This window comes from Salmo trutta, chromosome 12, assembly GCF_901001165.1.
Source record: "Salmo trutta chromosome 12, fSalTru1.1, whole genome shotgun sequence".
Classification (NCBI taxonomy): Eukaryota; Metazoa; Chordata; class Actinopteri; order Salmoniformes; family Salmonidae; genus Salmo; species Salmo trutta.
The window spans coordinates 26,706,765-26,730,803 of NC_042968.1; the positions used below are offsets into that span (position 1 = coordinate 26,706,765).

Below are 24,039 nucleotides of genomic sequence, written 5' to 3' on the forward strand. Positions count from 1 at the left end.
ATCAGTAATCCTTATATTTTGGCTAAAAAGCTGAAGTAGTAGAAATGTTCTCCTGCTTATTTATTTATCAGAAATCATACAAATAATTATTCAAATATTAACCACTGAACAAATAGGTATTTTTGTGCTTCTTTTAAACTTCAATTTTTTCAACTATAAGTACTTTTGAGATAAAATTGCATTGCCTAAAATGTGGCAAATGAAATGCCAATGAAAAAAGAACTCAAAAGAAAAATATATAAATAGTTAAAAAATACGTTTCCCTTTCAACACCAGCTGACAATACTGTTTGATGCTTAAGAGACAGGAACTATTTTTTTCTATACATTGGTAACACGGCGTTCTGTTTTTTTCTCATTGTATAAGTAATAAAAAAAAACAGTATATAATAGTGCTGTTAGAAAAAAACTTCAATGCACATTAATTTCAAATGTTGCCCATTCAACAAATAAATGACAAAGCGACACAAGACAGAAGCTGCATAGAGGCTAGTGTATTCAAAACCAACCAATAAGAGAAAGGCCATGTTAATAATAGGATGGTCAGAAACAGGTGACAACACTGAGGCCTTGCAGAGTTGGACCCTAATGACAAGGATCTATAGCTACTGACAGAGAGGCATTAGTCTCCTATCTGTCATTCTAGAGAGAACATAAAAACATACAACTCTAAAAACATTGCAATGTCAATATTAGGCTAAAATGAAGAATTCTCAAAACTGTACTTCAACAACTGTCCAGCTCCTCACAAGTCTGATATGTATTGTTAATATTCTTGAAGTGAAACAGAGGAAACCCTAAGATGGGAGCTGCTTGTCGAACGACCATACTGCACTCTGGGCGTCTGCTGAGGGTATGGGCCTGGCTTCACAGAATAAGTTCTTCAGACAACCTAAAGTATTGTGGAAATGGGCACAAACAATGAGACAGATGGCCAACATCTAAATTCTATAGGGACATCTAGGAAAAAAAGAGTCTCTCAAGTCTCTCCATAAGTTTGGGTACAGAGAGACTACTGTGCATTGCTCAGTGAGGGTGACATGCCAGAATCCACCATATTGGTGGGCTGTGGTAACTCTGATCATTGTTTAATTATTGACCTGTTGGATTGGATAAGACTATCTGCATTGCATTAAAACAAAGTTTCAAAGTGAAAAAATACAAAGAATACCATTTTTCCTAATGACAGTTAAATGTTACCTTTCAGGTATTTTACATTTGTTCATGTTTTTTAAGTGTACTGTATGTAAATTATAAAGTATTTTTGTCTGTAATGTCTTTTTCATTTCGTGTCGGACCCCAGGTAGACTAGCTGTCGTCATGGCGTCAGCTAATGGGGATCCAAATAAAATAACATAACAAATTTCAATGCACATGATTTTACAGAATATCTCAGTACTGAGTAATTAACATTACATGTGGTAAAAATATCATACATGCTGTTTAAAAGTATTCAAAATGACTATTTACATTTAAAGAGCTCGATTTCTGTTCTGCTATAATTCATTTTCTGAAGATAAATGTTCCAAAAAGCTGCTCTGGTCATTTTCTGGTATAAAGAATCAGACTACTCTATGAATTGTTAGTTGTGTGTAACCATATTCACTGAACTTTGTTCAACAAATACGTTCAGAGAATATTGTAGGCTGTACTAAGTTCAGAATATGATTCTTTTAAAGAAAATCACTTTGAGATGGTTCATTCAGTATTTCGCCTGGGACATCAAATTTACAACTGACATGGAAAAAGTACTGGCTCAGGTCCTTAGACACAAAAACACATCTCTCCTTAAAAACCCAGTCCCAATAATACCCAAGGAGTTTGCATCACCATGGCCTTAAATTCAACACTCTAAATACATAAATAGTGAGTGCACAAAACATTATGAACACCTGCTCTTTCCATGACATAGACTGACCAGGTGAATCCAGGTGAAAGCTATGATCCCTTATTGATGTCACTTGTTAAATCCACTTCAATCAGTTTAGATGAAGGGGAGGAGACAGGTTAAAGAAGGATTTTTGAGACATGGATTGTGTATGTGTGCCATTCAGAGTGTGAATGGTCAAAACAAAATATTTAAGTGCCTTTGAACAAGGTATGGTAGTAGGTGCCAGGCGCACCGGTTTGTGTCAAGAACTGCAACGCTGCTGGGTTTTTCACACTCAACAGTTTCCCGTGTGTATCAACAATGGTCCACCACTAAAAGGACATCCAGCCAACTTGACAACTGTGGGAAGCATTGGAGTCAACATGGGCCAGCATCCCTGTGGAACACCTTCGACACCTTGTAGAGTCAATACCCCGACAAACTGAGTTGTTCTGGGGGCAAAAGGCAAAAGGGCAATATTAGGAAGATGTTCTTAATGTTTGGTACTCAGTGTATTTATCATTAAGCTAAAACAGATAAAGACACATACAATACATTTTAGTGAGTATTTTCTCTCGCCTTTATATCAAAAGCTAAGTTAATATCAACATCACAACACAGACACTGAGCTGAAACATCTGACCCGATTGAAGGCACGTTGCAGGAGTAGAAGGAGATGGTAAGGGAGAGAGAGGAGGGTGCTGGGAGGGAGAGGGTGCTATTTGAGCAGAGCCCGGTAGAGCAGAAGTGAGTGGGCTGTCTCTCTCTCCTGCTCCATGTAGAAGATGAAGTCCCTGAGGTTGACGCGGGTGATGCGTTGACGTTGCCGCTGTGACGACGTGGAGGGGGAGGAGGAGGCGCCCGGCGACCCCACTGAGCTGCCTGATACCTGGGGAGAGAGAGAGAGGACAGGGGGTGAGTCCTGGGACAACAGATCAATCTCAACATCATGTACACCTGAGGACAGAGAGAGGAGAGGAGCAGAGGGTCTGCTCCAAGGCTAGCGGCTGTAGGTGGCTGGTAAGAATTAAATAACCAATTAAAGTAAAAAATGTTTCTGTTGGCACTCAAACAGACAGAGAGAAGAGACAGGGAGAAGAGACAGAGAGAAGAGACAGAGAGAAGAGACAGGGAGAAGAGACGGAGAGAAGAGACAGAGAGAAGAGACAGAGAAGAGACGGGGAGAAGAGACGGGGAGAAGAGACAGGGAGAAGAGACAGGGAGAAGAGACAGGGAGAAGAGACAGAGAGAAGAGACAGAGAGAAGAGACAGAGAGAAGAGACAGAGAGAAGAGACAGAGCGAAGAGACGGGGAGAAGAGACGGGGAGAAGAGACAGAGAGAAGAGACAGAGAGAAGAGACAGAGCGAAGAGACAGGGAGAAGAGACGGGGAGAAGAGACAGGGAGAAGAGACAGAGAGAAGAGACAGAGAGAAGAGACAGAGAGAAGAGACAGAGAGAAGAGACAGGGAGAAGAGACAGAGAGAAGAGACAGAGAGAAGAGACAGAGAGAAGAGACAGAGAGAAGAGACAGAGAGAAGAGACAGGGAGAAGAGACAGGGAGAAGAGACAGAGAGAAGAGACAGAGAGAAGAGACAGGGAGAAGAGACAGGGAGAAGAGACAGGGAGAAGAGACAGAGAGAAGAGACAGGGAGAAGAGACAGGGAGAAGAGACAGAGAGAAGAGACAGAGAGAAGAGACAGAGAGAAGAGACAGGGAGAAGAGACAGAGAGGAGAGACAGAGAGAAGAGACAGAGAGAAGAGACAGAGAGAAGAGACAGAGAGGAGAGACAGAGAGAAGAGACAGAGAGAGGGGAAGGTAAAGTAAGTAAGGGACAACATATCTCTAACATTAATATCATCCAATCATGACAAGGCTTTCAATACTGTGAACGCCTTCACTGCTCTGTGTCTAAGTCACCCAAGCTGTTGAAGATATACCTTGACTGTTTCCCATGTCTAAAAATGAACACATCCTTGTTAGACAGGAAATATTTGAGTGCTGCATATAGGCTAGCCTCTCTCAGCAATTAGGCACATACACTTAATTCAAATCAAATCAAATTTGATTTGTCACATGCACCGAATAGAACATGTGTAGATCTTACAGTGAAATGCTTACTTACAAGCCCTTACTTCAGTTTTAACAAAGTAAAACCCTCTCGTAGAGTAAGAGAACGAGATCAACACTGGTTCATTAATAAAGTCCAGAACTTTACGTGCATTCTAGTAAACAAAGAAATAATGTATAGCATTACATTGCACTTAAACTAGCAGGATGTGAAGATCATGAAAACAATCTTGATGTACTCAGACTGAGGGAGAAGACATCGTTCATATTTAACTGTCTTCATAGCTCTTTATATCGCCCTGGAAATGATACATTTTGAGCTGACTTTTCCATTCTGAAAAGGAACTCCTTGTTTGTTCAATTCTATGCAAAGAATTATATTAAAATATAGAATGAGTGTATACAGAACCCTGATATAAATCACAGACAACCGTTTACGTTTCCAAATGAAAAACATCAGGTGGCAAATCCACCAAAATGCCCACTCAGTCATTTCCGTTAGGAACTCCCCATAACACCCTCCCACAATTACATTGATTGCAGTGCTCTATAAACATACAGTTGTATAGACAGAGCCTAATTGCAAGCATATGAAAGGTATGGATTTACAGGACCCAAGACTACAGTGCAGTTGTACAAACTCACCCTATAGACTTTGTATACATGACAGTATCTAGCTTCAAATACCCTGCAAACCCCTGGAGAGTAAGGGTGGCCACAGCCTCTCCGTAGTCTCTAGGTTGCGTCCCAAATAGAACCTCCCTATAGAGTGCACTATAGTACACATAGAGCTCTGGTCAAAAGTTATTCCCTATAGAGTGCACTATAGTACACATTGGGCTCTGGTCAAAAGCTATTCCCTATAGAGTGCACTATAGTACTCATAGAGCTCTGGTCAAAAGTTATTCCCTATAGAGTGCACTATAGTACTCATAGAGCTTTGGTCAAAAGTTATTCCCTATAGAGTGCACTATAGTACTCATAGAGCTCTGGTTAACAGTTATTCCCTATAGAGTGCACTATAGTACTCATAGAGCTCTGGTCAAAAGTTATTCCCTATAGAGTGCACTATAGTACACATAGAGCTCTGGTCAAAAGTTATTCCCTATAGAGTGCACTATAGTACTCATAGAGCTCTGGTCAACAGTTATTCCCTATAGAGTGCACTATAGTACTCATAGAGCTCTGGTCAACAGTTATTCCCTATAGAGTGCACTATAGTACACATAGGTCTCTGGTAAAAAGTTATTCCCTATATTTTATTTATTAATTTTATTCCACCTTTATTTAACCAGGTAGGCTAGTTGAGAACAAGTTCTCATTTGCAACTGCGACCTGGCCAAGATAAAGCATAGCAATTCGACACATACAACAACACAGAGTTACACATGGAATAAACAAAAACATACAGTCAATAATACAGTAGAACAAAAGAAAACAAAAAGTCTATATAGTCTTCCCTGTGGCTCAGTTGGTAGAGCATGGTGTTTGCAACGCCAGCATGGTGTGTGCAACGCCAGGGTTGTGGGTTCGATTCCCACGGGGGGTCAGTACAAAAAAAAATTATAATAATAATAATATGCATGTAATGAAATGTATGAATTCACTACTGTAAGTCGCTCTGGATAAGAGCATCTGCTAAATGACTAAAATGTAAATGTCAATATACAGTGAGTGCAAATGAGGTAAGATAAGGGAGTTAAGGCAATAAATAGGCCATGGTGGCGAAGTAATTACGATATAGCAATTAAACACTGGAATGGTAGATGTGCAGAAGATGAATGTGCAAGTAGAGATACTGGGGTGCAAAGGAGCAAGATAAATAAATAAATACAGTATGGGGATGAGGTAGGTAGATAGCCCATCTGTAAACAGCCCATCTATGTACAGGTGCAGTGATCTGTGAGCTGCTCTGACAGCTGGTGCTTAAAGCTAGTGAGGGAGATATGAGTCTCCAGCTTCAGAGATTTTTGCAGTTCGTTCCAGTCATTGGCAGCAGAGAACTGGAAGGAAAGACGACCAAAGGAGGAATTGGCTTTGGGGGTGACCAGCGAGATATACCTGCTGGAGCGCGTGCTACAAGTGGGTGCTGCTTTGGTGACCAGTGAGTTAAGATAAGGCGGGGCTTTACCTAGCAGAGACTTGTGCACTATAATACTCATAGAGCTATGGTCAAAAGTTATTCCCTATAGAGTGCACTATAGTGCTCTGGTCAAAAGTTATTCCCTATAGTACTTATAGTGCTCTGGTCAAAAGTTATTCCCTGTAGAGTGCACTATAGTGCTCTGGTCAAAAGTTATTCCCTATAGAGTGCACTATAGTACTCATAGTGCTCTGGTCAAAAGTTATTCCCTATAGAGTGCACTATAGTGCTCATAGGGCTCTGGTCAAAAGTTATTCCCTATAGAGTGCACTTTAGTGCTCATAGGGCTCTGGTCAAAAGTTATTCCTTATAGAGTGCACTATAGTGCTCTGGTCAAAAGTTATTCCCTATAGAGTGCACTATAGTACTCATAGGGCTCTGGTCAAAAGTTATTCCCTATAGAGTGCACTATAGTACTCATAGAGCTCTGATCAAAAGTTATTCCCTATAGAGTGCACTACAGTACTCTGGTCAAAAGTTATTCCCTATAGAGTGCACTATAGGACACATAGAGCTCTGGTCAAAAGTTATTCCCTATAGAGTGCACTATAGTACTCTGGTCAAAAGTTATTCCCTATAGAGTGCACTATAGTGCTCATAGGGCTCTGGTCAAAAGTTATTCCCTATAGAGTGCACTACAGTACTCTGGTCAACAGTTATTCCCTATAGAGTGCACTATAGTACTCATAGTGCTCTGGTCAAAAGTTATTCCCTATACAGTGCACTATAGTACTCTGGTCAAAAGTTATTCCCTATAGAGTGCACTATAGTACTCATAGGTCTCTGGTCAAAAGTTATTCCCTATAGAGTGCACTATAGTACTCATAGGTCTCTGGTCAAAAGTTATTCCCTATAGAGTGCACTATAGTACTCATAGAGCTCTGGTCAAAAGTTATTCCCTATAGAGTGCACTACAGTACTCTGGTCAAAAGTTATTCCCTATAGAGTGCACTATAGTGCTCTGGTCAAAAGTTATTCCCTATAGAGTGCACTACAGTACTCTGGTCAAAAGTTATTCCCTATAGTACTCATAGTGCTCTGGTCAAAAGTTATTCCCTGTAGAGTGCACTATAGTGCTCTGGTCAAAAGTTATTCCCTATAGAGTGCACTATAGTGCTCTGGTCAAAAGTTAATTCCTATAGAGTGCACTACAGTACTCTGGTCAAAGGTTATTCCCTATAGAGTGCACTATAGTACTCATAGTGCTCTGGTCAAAAGTTATTCCCTATAGAGTGCACTATAGTACTCTGGTCAAAAGTTATTCCCTATAGAGTGCACTATAGTGCTCATAGGGCTCTGGTCAAAAGTTATTCCCTATAGAGTGCACTACAGTACTCTGGTCAACAGTTATTCCCTATAGAGTGCACTATAGTACTCATAGTGCTCTGGTCAAAAGTTATTCCCTATACAGTGCACTATAGTACTCTGGTCAAAAGTTATTCCCTATAGAGTGCACTATAGTACTCATAGGTCTCTGGTCAAAAGTTATTCCCTATAGAGTGCACTATAGTACTCATAGGTCTTTGGTCAAAAGTTATTCCCTATAGAGTGCACTATAGTACTCATAGTGCTCTGGTCAAAAGTTATTCCCTATAGAGTGCACTATAGTACTCATAGGTCTCTGGTCAAAAGATATTCCCTATAGAGTGCACTATAGTACTCATAGTGCTCTGGTCAAAAGTTATTCCCTATAGAGTGCACTACAGTACTCTTTTCAAAAGTTATTCCCTATAGTACTCACAGTGCTCTGGTCAAAAGTTATTCCCTGTAGAGTGCACTATAGTACTCTGGTCAAAAGTTATTCCCTATAGAGTGCACTATAGTACTCTGGTCAAAAGTTATTCCCTATAGAGTGCACTATAGTGCTCATAGGGCTCTGGTCAAAAGTTATTCCCTATAGAGTGCACTATAGTACTCATAGTGCTCTGGTCAAAAGTTATTCCCTATAGAGTGCACTATAGTGCTCATAGGGGTCTGGTCAAAAATTATTCCTTATAGAGTGCACTATAGTGCTCTGGTCAAAACGTATTCCCTATAGAGTGCACTACAGTACTCATAGTGCTCTGGTCCAAAGTTATTCCCTATAGAGTGCAATATAGTACTCATAGGGCTCTGGTCAAAAGTTATTCCCTATAGAGTGCACTATAGTATAAAATGACGCCGGAGAAGAGGGCTGACGTTTTACGTGTCCCCAACCTATTTAGTTTTTTGTTTGTTTGTTTGCATTGTATGTAACTTATTTTTTTTACTTATTATGTACATAATGTTGCTGCTACCATCTCTTATGACCGAAAATATCTTCTGGACATCAGGACAGCGATTACTCACCACGGACTGGCAGAATCCTTTTTTTCGTTTAACAAGCCCAACGCGAATGATAGACTGCTTTCTCGGGAACAGGTCCAGATACCCGTAATTTGCGTGAAGAGGAGGCGGAGAAAAAGAGGCCAGAGGGCGGGCTGCCTTCTAAGAATTCGTAGGTGATCGAATAAACCCCCAATTCCTTCCATTCTGCTAGCAAACGTGCAATCTGGAGAATAAAATGAATGACCTACGCGGAAGATTAAACTACCAACGGGACATTCAAAACTGTAATATCTTATGCTTCACGGAGTCGTGGCTGAACGACGACACTATCAACATACAGCTGGCTGGTTATAAACTGTACCGGCAGGATAAAACAGAGGCGTCTGGTAAGACAAGGGGCGGCGGACTACGTATTCTTGTAAATAACAGCTGGTGCATGATATCTAAGGAAGTCTCGAGCTATTGCTCGCCTGAGGTAGAGTATCTCATGATAAGCTGTAAACCACACTATCTACCTAGAGAGTTTTCATCTGTATTTTTCGTACCTGTTTACATACCACCACAGACTGAGGCTGGCACTAAGACAGCATTGAAGCAGCTGTATTCCGTCATAAGCAAACAAGAAAACGCTCACCCAGAGGCAGCGATCCTAGTAGCCGGGGACTTTAATGTATGGAAACTTAAATCCGTTTTACCAAATTTCTATCAGCATGTTAAATGTGCAACCAGAGGGAAAAAAACTCTGGACCACCTTTACTCCACACACAGAGACGCATACAAAGCTCTCCCTCGCCCTCCATTTGGCAAATCTGACCATAATTCTATCCTCCTGATTCCTGCTTACAAGCAAAAATTAAAGCAGGAAGCACCAGTGACTTGATCAATAAAAAGTGGTCAAATGATGCAGATGCTAAATTACAGTACTGTTTTGCTAGTATAGACTGGAATATGTTCCGGGATTCCTCCGATGGCATTAAGGAGTACACCACATCAGTCAATGGCTTCATCAATACGTGCATCGATGACATCGTCCCCACAGTGACCGTACGTACATACCCCAACCAGAAGCCATGGATTACAGGCAACATCCGCACTGACCTAAAGGCTAGAGCTGAAGCTTTCAAGGAGCAGACACTAACCCGGAAGCTTATAAGAAATCTCGCTATGCCCTCCGACGAACCTACAAACAGGCAAAGCATCAATACAGGACTAAGATCGAATCGTACTACACCGGCTCTGATGCTCGTCGGATGTGGCAGGGCTTGCAAACCATTACAGACTGCAAAGGGAAGCACAGACGAGAGCTGCCCAGTGACATGAGCCTACCAGACGAGCTAAACTACTTCTATGCTTGCTACGAGGCAAATAACACTGAAACATGCATGAGAGCACCAGCTGTTCCGGAAGACTGTGTGATCACACTCTCCGCAGCCGACGTGAGTAAGACCTTTAAACAGGTCAACATTCACAAGGCTGCAGGGCCAGACGGATTACAAGGAGGTGTACTGCGAGCATGCGCTGACAAACTGTCCGGTGTCTTCACTGACATTTTCAACCTCTCCCTGTCCGAGTCTGTAAAACCAACATATTTTAAGCAGACCACCATAGTGCCTGTGCCCAAGAACACTAAGGTAACCTGCCTAAATGACTTCCAACCCGTAACACTCACGTCTGTAGCCATGAAGTGCTTTGAAAGGCTGGTCATGGTTCACATCAACACCATTATTCCAGAAACCCTAGACCCACCCCAATTTGCATTCCGCCCCAACAAATCCACAGATGATGCAATCTCTATTGCATTCCACACTGCCCTTTCCCACCTGGACAAAAGGAACACCTATATGAGAATGTTATTCATTGACTACAGCTCAGCGTTCCAACACCATAGTGCCCTCGAAGCTCTTCAATAAGCTAAGGACCCTGGGACTAAACACCTCCCTCTGCAACTGGATCCTGGTCTTCCTGACGAGCCGCCCCCAGGTGGTAAGGGTAGGTAACAACACATCTGCCACGCTGATCCTCAACACAGGGGCCCCTCAGGGGTGCGTGCTCAGTCCCCTCCTGTACTCCCTGTTCACTCATGACTGCACGGTCAGGCACGACTCCAACACCATCATTAAGTTTGGCGATGACACAACAGTGGTAGGCCTGATCACCAACAACGACGAGACAGCCTATAGGGAGGAGGTCAGAGACCTGGCCGTGTGGTGCCAGGACAACAACCTCTCCCTTAACGTGATCAAGACAAAGGAGATGATTGTGGACTACAGGAAAAATAGGACCGAGCATACCCCCATTCTCATCAATGGGGCTGCAGTGGAGCAGGTTGAGAGCTTCAAGTTCCTTGGTGTCCACATCACCAACAAACTAACATGGTCCAAGCACACCAGGAGAGTTGTGAAGAGGGCACGACAAAACCTATTCCCCCTCAGGAGACTAAAAAGATTTGGCATGGGTCCTCAGATCCTGAAAAAGTTCTACTGCTGCACTATCGAGAGAATCCTGACTGCTTGCATCACTGCCTGGTATGGCAACTGCTCGGCCTCCGACCGCAAGGCACTACAGAGGGTAGTGTGAACGGCACAGTACATCACTGGGGCCAAGCTTCCTGCCATCCAGGACCTCTATACCAGGTGGTGTCAGAGGAAGGCCCAAAAAATTGTCAAAGACTCCAGCTACCCTAGTCATAGACTGTTCTCTCTGCTACCGCACTGCAAGCAGTACCGGAGCGGCAAGTCTAGGTCCAAGAGGCTTATAAACAGCTTCTACCCCCAAGCCATAAGACTCCTGAACATCTAATCAAATGGCTACCCAGACTATTTGCATTGCCCCCCCACCCCCTTTTATGCCGCTGCTACTCTCTGTTGTTATCATCTATGCATAGTCACTTTAATAACTCTACCTACATGTACATATTACCTCAACTAACCGGTGCCCCCACACACTGACTCTGTACCAGTACCCCCCTGTGTATAGTCTCGCTATTGTTATTTTACTGCTGCTCTTTAATTACTTGTTACTTTAATTTCTTATTCGTATCCATATTTTTTTAACTGCATTGTTGGTTAGGGGCTCGTAAGTAAGCATTTCACTGTAAGGTTGAATTCTGTTGAATTCGGCACGTGACTAATACAATTTGATTTGATTGTACTCATAGCGCTCTGGTCAAAAGTTATTCCCTATACAGTGCACTATAGTACTCATAGAGCTCTGGAAAAAAGTAGTGCTCTATATAGGGAATAGAGTTCCATTTGTCCCTCCCATGTCTCCCTCCACACATCTGTTCCTGTCAGTGATGTTGACAAGTCGGGAGGGCCAGTCGGGGTGGAGGTGCACACGGGACAGGCCTCCGTCTGTCTCCTTCGCCCCCAGGGTCCTCACTGGGAAGGAGCGCCCCTACCCTCACCCTGCCTGGCTCATCAGGCCAATCACGACTGACCACACGTGAAAGATGGGCCTGCCCGCTGCCATGCCAATTACTGCCACTCACCCCACCGCCCTGCGACACAGCAACACACTCCACCAATCAAAGCCATCCATCCACCTGGACAGACGGGGCGGGTGGCCGCTGGCATGGAGGGGTGAGGAGGGAGGTGGGGATGGGCAGTAGCCCTGGACATCACTACTAGCCCCTTGGCCTCATGGTCTGGAGCTCCCAGAATGCCTCACTCAGCTCCTGTGGGGACCCGGTTCATGGCGAGCCTCAGCCTGGGTAAGTGATCCAAATACAGGGAGAAAGGTCAGCCTGCTGCCAGCGAGCCAAGCTGATTTCACTTAGCTAACGCAGCAGCGTCGCAGGCAGCCTCTTCTCTTCCTCCTCCCCTCCCCTCATCTTAATAAGCCTCTGCAACCTGCCAGCAACCCAAACACACGGTCTGTTGTTGTCTGTATCTATGGAGACCAATCCCTCTTTCAAATGCATGTTGACTCATGTTAAGGGGGGAAATAGGAAAATATACTCACAAACACAAAACAAAGCAGATGGCTGAGTGTCAGATATAAGGAGAGGCGAGAAGTCAAAACACCACGCTTTTCCCGTCAACAGCAATTATATAGTAATGGTGTCTGACATTAAATGAACGGCAGAATGGCACGCTTTGTAAGGTCACCATGGAGAGAGAGATAGAGAGAAAGAGACGGAGAGAGAGACAGAGAGAGTTCGTCTTTGCAAAATCGTCTTTGCTGCTGAGAAAGATCCACGAGGCAAAAAGCAGCATCTGTCATTTTATCTGTGATGGGTGCTGCGAGGCATTATGTCACATGACATATCCATCCTGCAACACACACAGGGATACCTCGATACATCCTTTCAGACGTTTCAGTTGTTTGGCGCCCTGAGATACACAGACAAACAGAGCTGTGGAGAACCTGAGGAGAGGACAGGGGGCTGAGAGGAGAGGTGACTATAGAGACTGGATACCTTAGAGAAGGGCCCCAGTCCCCTAACACTGGCTACAGCCCTTACCTCCTCACCTCCACACTCTTACATGACAGTGTGCCAATGGGATAGACACACTGCAGTTCACCCTGGCTGCGAGAGACCAGGGAGCGTGGATGTGCATGTACAATACAACTCACATGATGTGCATAGTGTACAATCAGTATCATTATGGCGCCTACCTATTTCAGCACACAAACTGATCAGGAAGACAGCAAGAGGATGCTTACCATCATTTAGATATTTGTCTTCCATACACTGCTGTGTTATTCACTCATTACCATAGGATAGTATCTATACCATAAAGGGAGGATTTCTTTCTTCCACAGTAAGGAAATACTGAGCTCAGGTCAGTCTACCTTCAATATTTTCTATCTTCCCTAATCTACTGTTCAACCTTGGGTGCAGAGAGAGCCACGATTAGTCCCCACTTTACTAAATTTACTTTTGATTAATAATGTATGTTCTCTCTCTCTCTCCTCTCTCTCCTCTCTCTCCTCTCTCTCCTCTCTCTCCTCTCTCTCCTCTCTCTCCTCTCTCTCCTCTCCTCTCCTCTCCTCTCCTGGCTAATTGTCTGGTGGTGTTGAAGCTCCTAGGTGTCTTAGGAATTAGCATTTGGTCCTTTATTGTTTAGGGTCTTTCTGCTGATCAGCAGCTTTGAACTTGAGTGGCACCGGGCCTTGATGCTGGAGCCAATATTGGATTTGGCTCAGGTCACACCTTAGGGCTGAGGGTTAATGGTCCACTTTTCCTGGCATACACACAGCTCTACACAGCACAGAGAGGGTTGGGTTGGTTGGCCCAGCAGAGCCAATACTGCTGGATCAGCACTCTGTAGAGAGGAGAGGAGGCTGCAGACAGGGGGCTGGGAGGAGAGAAGGGTGCAGACAGGGGGCTGGGAAGAGAGAAGGGTGCAGACAGGGGGCTGGGAGGAGAGGAGGCTGCAGACAGCGGGCTGGGAGGAGAGGAGGCTGCAGACAGGGGGCTGGGAGGAGAGGAGGCTGCAGACAGGGGCTGGGAGGAGAGGAGGCTGCAGACAGCGGGCTGGGAGGGGAGAAGGCTGCAGACAGGGGGCTGGGAGGAGAGGAGGCTGCAGACAGGGGGCTGGGAGGAGAGGAGGCTGCAGACAGGGGGCTGGGAGGAGAGGAGGCTGCAGACAGGGGCTGGGAGGAGAGGAGGCTGCAGACAGGGGGCTGGGAGGAGAGGAGGCTGCAGACAGGGGCTGGGAGGAGAGGAGGCTGCAGACAGGGGGCTGGGAAGAGAGAAGGCTGCAGACAGGGGCTGGGAGGAGAGGAGGCTGCAGACAGGGGGCTGGGAGGAGAGGAGGCTGCAGACAGCGGGCTGGGAGGAGAGGAGGCTGCAGACAGCGGGCTGGGAAGAGAGAAGGGTGCAGACAGGGGGCTGGGAGGAGAGGAGGCTGCAGACAGTGGGCTGGGAGGAGAGGAGGCTGCAGACAGGGGGCTGGGAGGAGAGAAGGCTGCAGACAGGGGCTGGGAGGAGAGGAGGCTGCAGACAGGGGGCTGGGAGGAGAGAAGGCTGCAGACAGGGGCTGGGAGGAGAGGAGGCTGCAGACAGGGGCTGGGAGGAGAGGAGGCTGCAGACAGGGGGCTGGGAGGAGAGGAGGCTGCAGACAGGGGGTGGGAAGAGAGGAGGCTGCAGACAGGGGGCTGGGAGGAGAGGAGGCTGCAGACAGGGGGCTGGGAGGAGAGGAGGCTGCAGACAGGGGGCTGGGAGGAGAGGAGGCTGCAGACAGGGGGCTGGGAGGAGAGGAGGCTGCAGACAGGGGGCTGGGAGGAGAGGAGGCTGCAGACAGGGGGCTGGGAGGAGAGAAGGCTGCATGCAGCGGGCTGGGAGGAGAGGAGGCTGCAGACAGGGGGCTTGGGAAGAGAAAAGGCTGCAGACAGCGGGCTGGGAGGAGAGGAGTCTGCAGACAGGGGGCTGGGAGGAGAGGAGGCTGCAGACAGGGGGCTGGGAAGAGAGGAGGCTGCAGACAGAGGGCTGGGAGGAGGCTGCAGGCAGGGGGCTAGGAGGAGAGGTGGCTGCAGACAGGGGGCTGGGAGGAGAGGAGGCTGCAGACAGCGGGCTGGGAGGAGAGGAGGCTGCAGACAGGGGGCTGGGAAGAGAGAAGGCTGCAGACAGGGGGCTGGGAGGAGAGGAGGCTGCAGACAGGGGGCTGGGAGGAGAGGAGGCTGCAGACAGGGGGCTGGGAGGAGAGGAGGCTGCAGACAGGGGGCTGGGAGGAGAGGAGGCTGCAGACAGGGGGCTGGGAGGAGAGGAGGCTGCAGACAGGGGGCTGGGAGGAGAGGAGGCTGCAGACAGGGGGCTGGGAGGAGAGGAGGCTGCAGACAGGGGGCTGGGAAGAGAGGAGGCTGCAGACAGGGGGCTGGGAGGAGAGGAGGCTGCAGACAGGAGGCTGGGAAGAGAGGAGGCTGCAGACACACGCGTACACACACAGACAGACAAAAGTGCATATACCCACAGCAGTCTGCACAGTTTCTCCAACATGGGAAAGTCATCTAATGTGTGTGTTTCACATTCTGGGAAAAAATCTGTAAGGTCAAGAAATAGCGTGGCTATGTGGGCTGTATGTACATATTAACCTACAACTTCCATGTTAAACCATCCCTTTCTACATGTTCATAAAGCCTGAAACTCAAGGCAAAAAAATGTCATCTCTGACTTACAAACAGACTTACAAACGAAACCTCTTTATTGACAAGCTAAACCAGGAGTTAATGTGACAAGGGACAACCAGACATTAACAGTACAACAGTCATGACCGTGGCTGACTGGCTGTGCAACTGGGAACATCTAATGGGGGACCAGTGGTCAGACGGTGGTGAAAGGGTTAGTGTGTTAGTCCCTCTTAGTCAAAGAGCCCGGCCCGCCGCCCTGCTCTGTGAAGTTAGGAAAAGGCCCTCCCATCACCACCGTAGCGACTGACTGACAGTGTGCCAGGAACACAAAGCTTTCCCACATGTTCACCTCCACGCTGCATTTCAACCAGGGAACGCTCCTCTCCTCCTCTCTTCCCTCCCTCCCTCAGTTCTGTTTATAGTGTGTAGCCCAGCCGTGGGAGTGCTGTCCCTCTCTCTCCACGCTCGGTCTGCACTCTCCATCTGCCCAACCGCCTCTCCCTCTCTCCTACGGCAGCCATTAATCAGCAACAGAGCCCCTCTCTCTCTTTCTCTCCCTCTCCCTCTCCCTCCATTTCTTTCTCCCTCTCTCTCACCCACTCTTTTCTCTGTCCCCATCTCTCTCTCTCCCTCTATCCTTCTTTCTTTCTCTCCCCTATACGCCCACAGACATGCTGGATGAGGCCATTTTGAAAGAGTTAACAGATGTCGGCTGATTTGCCCCGGGCCTTTTGACATCGCCCAAGTGATGTATTTGATGTGGAGTTTATTCAGCTCTAATAAACGTAAAAAGAATTAGAATAATAATTCACAGATGTACCATACACCAGATTATATGCCGGAGCCCCTCTTTGAACCACAAAGAGAAGGCAAGCCAAGATTAACACAACCAGGGCAGGGGATGAAAAGGCTTTGGTTCAGTCTGCTGGTAATCAGGGGGTCAGGATGGGAGAGAGGACAGAGGAAGACTGGACTAATACTGCAGGTTTATGTTCAGACTCGTACACAGATTGCCCTTTATCTGACCTTGTAGAGGGTCAGGGCTCATAGAGAGGTCCTATTCTGTAGGAAACCATACACCAGCAGGAAAGCACTATGACAATGATCATAAAACAGAGAGAGAGAGAGACACAGAGACAGAGAGTGAGAGAGAGAGAGTGAGAGACACAGAGACAGAGAGAGAGAGACACAGAGACAGAGAGAGAGAGAGACAGAGACAGAGAGTGAGAGAGAGAGAGTGAGAGGGCATGTTCAACCATGTTAGGTAAATATAGTCATTTTAAGGGTCTCATATTTTCCCTTTGTCCTGAACAAATACGAGAGAAAAAGATTCAGGTCTGGCATTCTGATCATGATAAAAGAACAACAAATCCACAAAAAAATGCCAGTTGCAGAGCATCTTAATACCCACATAAAACATAAAAACTGCTACCCAGCTCCATGGCAATAATGCATAGCAACCGTGCAGAATTTCAGTCAAGGAGAAAGAAGGCAAAAAAACACCTTATTACTTCTAACTCCTGCAAGCCATTTTGGTCTCCAAAGGTTTCAGAGCGCCGCAGGCCATGTGTCTGCAGTGTTTCGGGAAATGACTTGCCTTCGCACGAACACTGCTATGTTCTGCAGCACTGCTGCCCCCAGCATCCCCACTCAATTTCTGTTTAACCCTTTCCTGGCTTTCCTCACACTGACTCACAGCAACAGACCAGCGCTGTAGTCTACACCCAGCTACAGCTCTATAGCCTAGCTGTCACACTGTTCAGCCTCACACACAAGACAAACCAACGCAAATCAGACCAGCTTTTTCACGAGCTAACACATTAACTCACCATCTAGTTTGGCTACTTAAGCATGTGATGGCTTAAAACAAACATGGAGGATGAGAAGGCAGAAGGTTATAGGGGCAGATAGAGAGGGAAAGGGAAAAAGAGCCTTAAAACAAATCCCTAACAGTTGATTTACGGTGCGAGTACAACAACACAGTTCCGAGGTACACTTGAGTGTGTACCAACCATGGATTAAATCTGCAAACTCGTTGACACAACACATAATTAAAACATCTTGCTTTAGGTCAGGAATTTTCTAATTAGTAGTGTACTGACAAAGCTGCAATTCCATCGCCTTGAGTTTCAAAGTCCACAGGTTACTGCTAAGATGAAAGCAGAACCTGAAGCAGTATTCTGGAGGGCTGCTCATACAACTCATCAGAAGACAGTCACAGGGTCACCAAGCTAAACAGTGTGCAGCACCCGGAACCTTCCTTCCAAACAAAGAACTTCAAACTTCCCTGCCTGGAAACAGAATCTGGGCTGTTTTTTATTTTCCAACCTCAGAGAAAGAAAAGATTTTGGTTGAGGAGCGAGTCGGAGATGGCAGAAACTAAAACATAACACATTTTTTTTATGTTTAATTGCATCGCTCTTAGCTGGACTAGGTGACTATCTTACCAAATGAAGAGACTTTAATATATTAACTAGGTTATATCCTCCATGTTAAAGTTGGTAATAGCATTGTGGGGTTGATGGTCAGATGAGCTCTATTGTTTGCCAGTGGTACAACAACAGAGCTGTTATTACCTAAATCAAATTGATTAGACCCAACATGAAATGTCTTTGTCTTTTAACATTAAAAGACATGGACATTTAAACAATAAGACTATTAGACTGTTGAACATGGAACCACCATCCATCCTAGCAACCCATTCTGAAGTTCTATCTAGAGCAACACAACAGACTACTAATAGGATAATACTGTACATGCTTGATAACCTGGGTAATGTATCTTCAGAACTGCTGTTCATAAAGTATCAGTTGTGCCAAACTTTTTCTGCATTAAATATTCAGACCGTTTCATATATAAAATGAACCCAATTAGAGTTAAAATGGGGAAAGTGTAATGAGTCTCAAGTCAGAATGCTTGTCTTCAGAAGTACTCTGCTAATGAGCCCTTGTTGGTTTATACACACTTTAAATGGTGTGGCAGTGTCATTTCTTGCTGTTTTAAATTTTTAATTCAAGTTGAATGAGAGGATGGTGACTGAGTAAATAACCAAGGCACTGGTCGGGGTGTTTTTCAACTGATGGTTATCTACTTTTAAAGGCCCAGTGCAGTGAAAATTCAGTTTTTCCTGTATTTTATATTATATTGTACAACACCAGATGAAGCTAGCACTGTGAAAGAGTGAAAAAATGTGATAATTGTTGGTTGAAAATACAATTTACACAGGGCGGGAGTTTCGGCTTCCATGATGACATCACCATTCAGTAAATTGATTAATAGACCAATAAGAAAGACAGTTCCAAACGTCTTTGCCAATAACAGCTAGTTTTAAGTTTTCCCCTCCCCACTCAGACCACTCCCAGACTGTACTAGCAAAATTCTTGCGTGAGAAAGTTTTTGCTAAAAAGCTATTTTTTTCAATTTTAAGGGACAGTATGGTAGTTCATTGTTATCCAGAATTTGTTTGATATTGATATAAAAATGGTTGCATTGGGCCTTTAAGAAAGATGCCAAATGAGGGCTGTGGTCCGATGCCTTTGTTGAAGTGAATCCCTCCTAAATTTGGACAGGGAGGGACAGGAACCAGCGAACAAAAACAAAGAAGCTACTCAGGAAAGAATAAAGGATGACCAGACACTGAACACATTACTGAACACGCCCCAGACAGAAATGGCCTAATTGGGGAGAACAAAGTAGGCTAGCGTAATGGTGGCCAACATTAGAGAGCTATAGAGCATCGTACTGTGTTACTAATAGATCCTGACTTCACAGTGTAATGGGAGGGAATCTATAGGCACACGAGTAGATCGCAGAGCACCACACTCTACCCATCTACCCAGAACTGTCAATGTTTTCCCATAAAACCACATACGAGAAGCGACACTTTTCACTTCCAAGGAACATGTATTGTAACCCAGTGCACCAAGGGACTGCTTATGCAGATCACTGAGATATTAGAGAGGAGTTTTCCAGTGGAGGTTCAAACTCTAAACAGGTCCTTGATCTCAAATAAATGGGTCCTTTTTTGCAAACTATCGCCTTAGCCGTCGTACGCTCTGTCCCTGTACTGCTCCTGTCACCAATCCCCACCTGATGTAAAGCGTGTATAAAGCGTGTAGCTACAGTGTGTCATTAAAGGCAGGGGGAGTAGGTTACGTCTGAAGAGCAGCTCTGATTAACATCCTGGGTCTGCAGGGGACAGACAGAGATGATCTTCATGTTTTATATAGATGCCCCAGAAAGAACCAACTGAAACTTGAGGAGTTAATTTCTAAAGAGCAACTCCATGTGCATGTTTGACCTACCTACCCAAAGCTGGGTGTCATATTGAAAGGGGTTGTCAAACCTGGGACATTTACAGCACATTTTCCATCTAATTTAAAAATCATTATTTTCTTGACATGGTGTTCAGCTTTGTGGGACTAGGTGGAAAAAAGTGAACAGTGCTCTAGAGTATGAGAAGCATACTGTAGGCGATTAGGAGATGAGTCTAGGCTCCATTCAGGCCAATTAGGAGAGACCCCCACAGGGTCAAAGGTTAAGAAGAGATGTGCAGCTCCCAGTTTGTCTTCAGTTATTGGGACTCATCCTCACTCTCCCCCCCAGCCCTCTTCACGTCCTTAGGAAGCTTAATTTCTTTCAAAAGATTTCTCCTGCAGTGGCTCTAAAGGCTTCCTCAGTATACCTGCACAGCGTTTTGGCAACCTGTTCTACAGTAACAGCATTTCGTCTTCTCAGGCAGCTAATCTAACTGTGTGTATGTATAAAACCTTATCTACATATTGACTCGGTATTAAACCCACACCCTTGTCTGCCATAATAATTACATATCATGTAAAAGGAAGTGCTTCATTCTTCCTGCACCAGGGGCGGGCGGCTGCGGGAGTGCCCACCGGCGCCCGCCCTGCCAACTAACACCTCCAGCGCTGCCTGATATTCAAACACACCCAAAGCCATTGTGTTCCCAGTCAATGGTAGACTTCCTGTTAAACTGCTATTGCACAGCATTCAAATCACCGTGAGCACAGCGCCATGCAATGTGCCTGCTTTACACCGTAGTAGTGTCCTCTGTCAGACAGCAGAGTGGATGTAATGTGCCTGGTTTACACCGTAGTAGTGTCCTCTGTCAGACAGCAGAGTGGATGTAATGTGCCTGGTTTACACCGTAGTAGTGTCCTCTGTCAGACAGCAGAGTGGATGTACTGTGCCTGGTTTACACCGTAGTAGTGTCCTCTGTCAGACAGCAGAGTGGATGTAATGTGCCTGGTTTACACCGTAGTAGTGTCCTCTGTCAGACAGCAGAGTGGATGTAATGTGCCTGGTTTACACCGTAGTAGTGTCCTCTGTCAGACAGCAGAGTGGATGTAATGTGCCTGGTTTACACCGTAGTAGTGTCCTCTGTCAGACAGCAGAGTGGATGTGATGTGCCTGGTTTACACCGTAGTAGTGTCCTCTGTCAGACAGCAGAGTGGATGTAATGTGCCTGGTTTACACCGTAGTAGTGTCCTCTGTCAGACAGCAGAGTGGATGTAATGTGCCTGGTTTACACTGTAGTAGTGTCCTCTGTCAGACAGCAGAGTGGATGTAATGTGCCTGGTTTACACTGTAGTAGTGTCCTCTGTCAGACAGCAGAGTGGATGTAATGTTCCTGGTTTACACCGTAGTAGTGTCCTCTGTCAGACAGCAGAGTGGATGTAATGTGCCTGGTTTACACCGTAGTAGTGTCCTCTGTCAGACAGCAGAGTGGATGTAATGTGCCTGGTTTACACCGTAGTAGTGTCCTCTGTCAGACAGCAGAGTGGATGTAATGTGCCTGGTTTACACCGTAGTAGTGTCCTCTGTCAGACAGCAGAGTGGATGTAATGTGCCTGGTTTACACCGTAGTAGTGTCCTCTGTCAGACAGCAGAGTGGATGTACTGTGCCTGGTTTACACCGTAGTAGTGTCCTCTGTCAGACAGCAGAGTGGATGTAATGTGCCTGGTTTACACCGTAGTAGTGTCCTCTGTCAGACAGCAGAGTGGATGTAATGGACAGGTAATAAAGCCAGCAGGGGCCTGTTTAATGCTTGTAAACGGGTCAGCCCCTCAACCGGGGACCACACACACACACACACACACACACAGAGACGCACACACACAGTGCATACAGTAATCCAGTCTGACCCAGAAGGTATGTTTACTTCCCCTGGCTCCCTCTCCTTCATTGTGGGTTTATATAAACACTGACAAAGACCCACCAAGCCTTGCAGCAAGACCACATCTATTGCTCTCAACTGACATGTAATCAGCCGCACTGACGCAATCTGGGCAGACCAAATCCGGTTCTTCACACTCACAACTCAAACTCCCAAAGTTATATCAGTCGAGAGAGTGTTCATTAGTCCAACAAATACATAATTGATGCAATCTAAAAAATACATGTGATAATGAATCAAAATGGGAATGAGACACAAAAGCCACAGAGCGAAGTTCTCTCGGGCGATGACAATTCTTTGTTTCGTGTGAACAGTAAATGAACTTGTAAGAACTGGTCAGGAGAGCCTTGGGTTAGTTAGTTACATGTTGGCCAGCTGATCTCACTCCAACCATTTCCAACCACAACAAAGCTCTGTTGTACCGTACTTCTCAGAGAACAAAGACTTAACGCTCCCTCTGGCTTGTTAATGCTTCACTCAGAAGTAGGAGCAATCAGTCTGTTTATTTGAATTCTTTGCTCTCAGTTCTAGAACGGCAATTAGGCTATTCAACCAGATAAAAAAAGCATCATCCAATAGAAATGTCGTTTTCAGTAACGTATGTGGTGGCCCTCTTAAGGAAGTGTGTTACATTGATCCAACCCACCTGACAGACTATGAACACCTTTGTAATGTGATATACTAGACGAATAACAACTTAACCTATGGGGTTCTACAACAAATTATTACCTTTGAGCAAAACAAACAATTGTCGAGCACCTCTCCAAAATCACAAGTCTTATTCTCCCTCTCTTTCTCTTCATTGAGAGGTAGATGATGATACCGTCTAGGGTGATGATGTCTGAATTCTGCTGAGATTATTTGTCAAAAACGCCTGAATTTCACAGTTAATTGGGCTTGTTAATTAGCACAGGATGTCTAATTCCCATTGCAGTCAGTATGCTAAATGGTAGAGCTTTATCAAGCGGATGCCTTTCCTTAACACCCAAGAAAAAGAAGACAGGCACCCAGGCCCTGTACAACAAGCCTGGCTAGGCTATACTACACTGTACATTACGGCACTCAATGATCGATTCTAAATCTTAATTAGGCAAACGACAAACAAGTGCAGGGCTTGATGAACCGTGTACTTTATCAAACAGCTGGGTGAATATATTTACTGAGATCAACGTTACATTTAATGATTTGGGCAATTAACTGTGGACCCCTTCTCTAATCTCAGAGGACACTGAGGGGACAGGGAGGGAGGCACCGGGGCCACCGACCTAAATGAAAAGCAGCTGACAAATAATTGTCGTCCCCAGAGTTCTGGAACATAAGAGACTGAGCAGACTTTGTGTTTAGAAATAAATATATCATACACGCACGTCTCAAACCCCAGTGTGGTGAAATGAAAGTCATTTGCATGGCTTGATAGAACTGCGGGGGTATTCTAGTGTGAAGTCTGTAGACCGTTCTGTTTTTGCTGGAGATATCGCTTGTTTAATGTCCAGGAATAGCTAGGAAAAAAAGAAGGAAGAAACAACACTGGAACCTAACAAGGACGTCCAGTTCTGAGCATGGTATTATTATTAGTGCAGTCTGTTTTTATTTCCATCCATTCCATTTAAATTGATCAAATGGGAGAGCAGTGGAAAAGCGAGAAAAAAAAAAAATTAAGCTGGAGCCGAAAAGTGTGACTTGGATTTAATATTTTATAATTGCCAAGGGACATTCCAAGATCAATGAATTTTTTGCCCGGGACGCACATCAGAAAGAGATGTACTTCAGTATTTTTAGGGAGCATTGGTCTATTTAATTCCAGTGTCTGATGCATGTGAAATATGCCTTTCATGGCCTCCTTCTGTTCCCCCAGGCGCTGCTGCGGGCAGACATTACCACTTTTAATGGGCCGCCATGAGAAGAGGCAAGTCAGCCAATAACCCATCCTCACTAACGGAGCCACTCGCTGCCTTGTTTATTCTCGTGCACCATTTTCTATTTTCTAGAGGGCTAATTTTAGCCACACTGTTTTTATCATAAAAAATAACAGTATGAGAGGAATAAATTGCATCACAACAAATGTATAGAAATGTACAATACATAACCATGTAAAAGGTTCTTTATAGTCTGGTTGTTAAAGGGCATTTCAGCCATTTGAATGAAGCACTGATTGATATGAGATAAAGGAATGGTGGCTGGCTCTATATTAGAGGGGTGATGCAGAGTAATTGCCAGAACAAGGCAAGTTCTCTCACAGTGGAAGGCTAGAGAGTGAAAGGGGGGTGGATGGGGTCTACTGTACACTGTGTGTAGAGTATGTAGTACTGAGAAGGTGCTGAAAGGATTGTTTATGATTGAAGTATGTTTATGTTTGAGATGTGAAGCAAGGTATGGAAAAAAT

General features: G+C 45.2%; 1 protein-coding gene across 2 annotated transcripts in view; it reads right to left on the bottom strand.

Moving 5' to 3' along the window:
* Positions 1-2,422: 2,422 nt before the first annotated feature.
* LOC115203276 (transcription initiation factor TFIID subunit 4) overlaps positions 2,423-24,039 on the bottom strand; it is a 99,966-nt gene continuing 78,349 nt past the window's right edge. For both annotated transcript variants that reach the window (XM_029767827.1, XM_029767828.1), the window contains one exon: positions 2,423-2,758. In XM_029767827.1, coding sequence (XP_029623687.1) covers positions 2,588-2,758 — 171 coding nt within the window. In that variant the 3' untranslated portion in view covers positions 2,423-2,587. The remainder of the gene's footprint in view (positions 2,759-24,039) is intronic.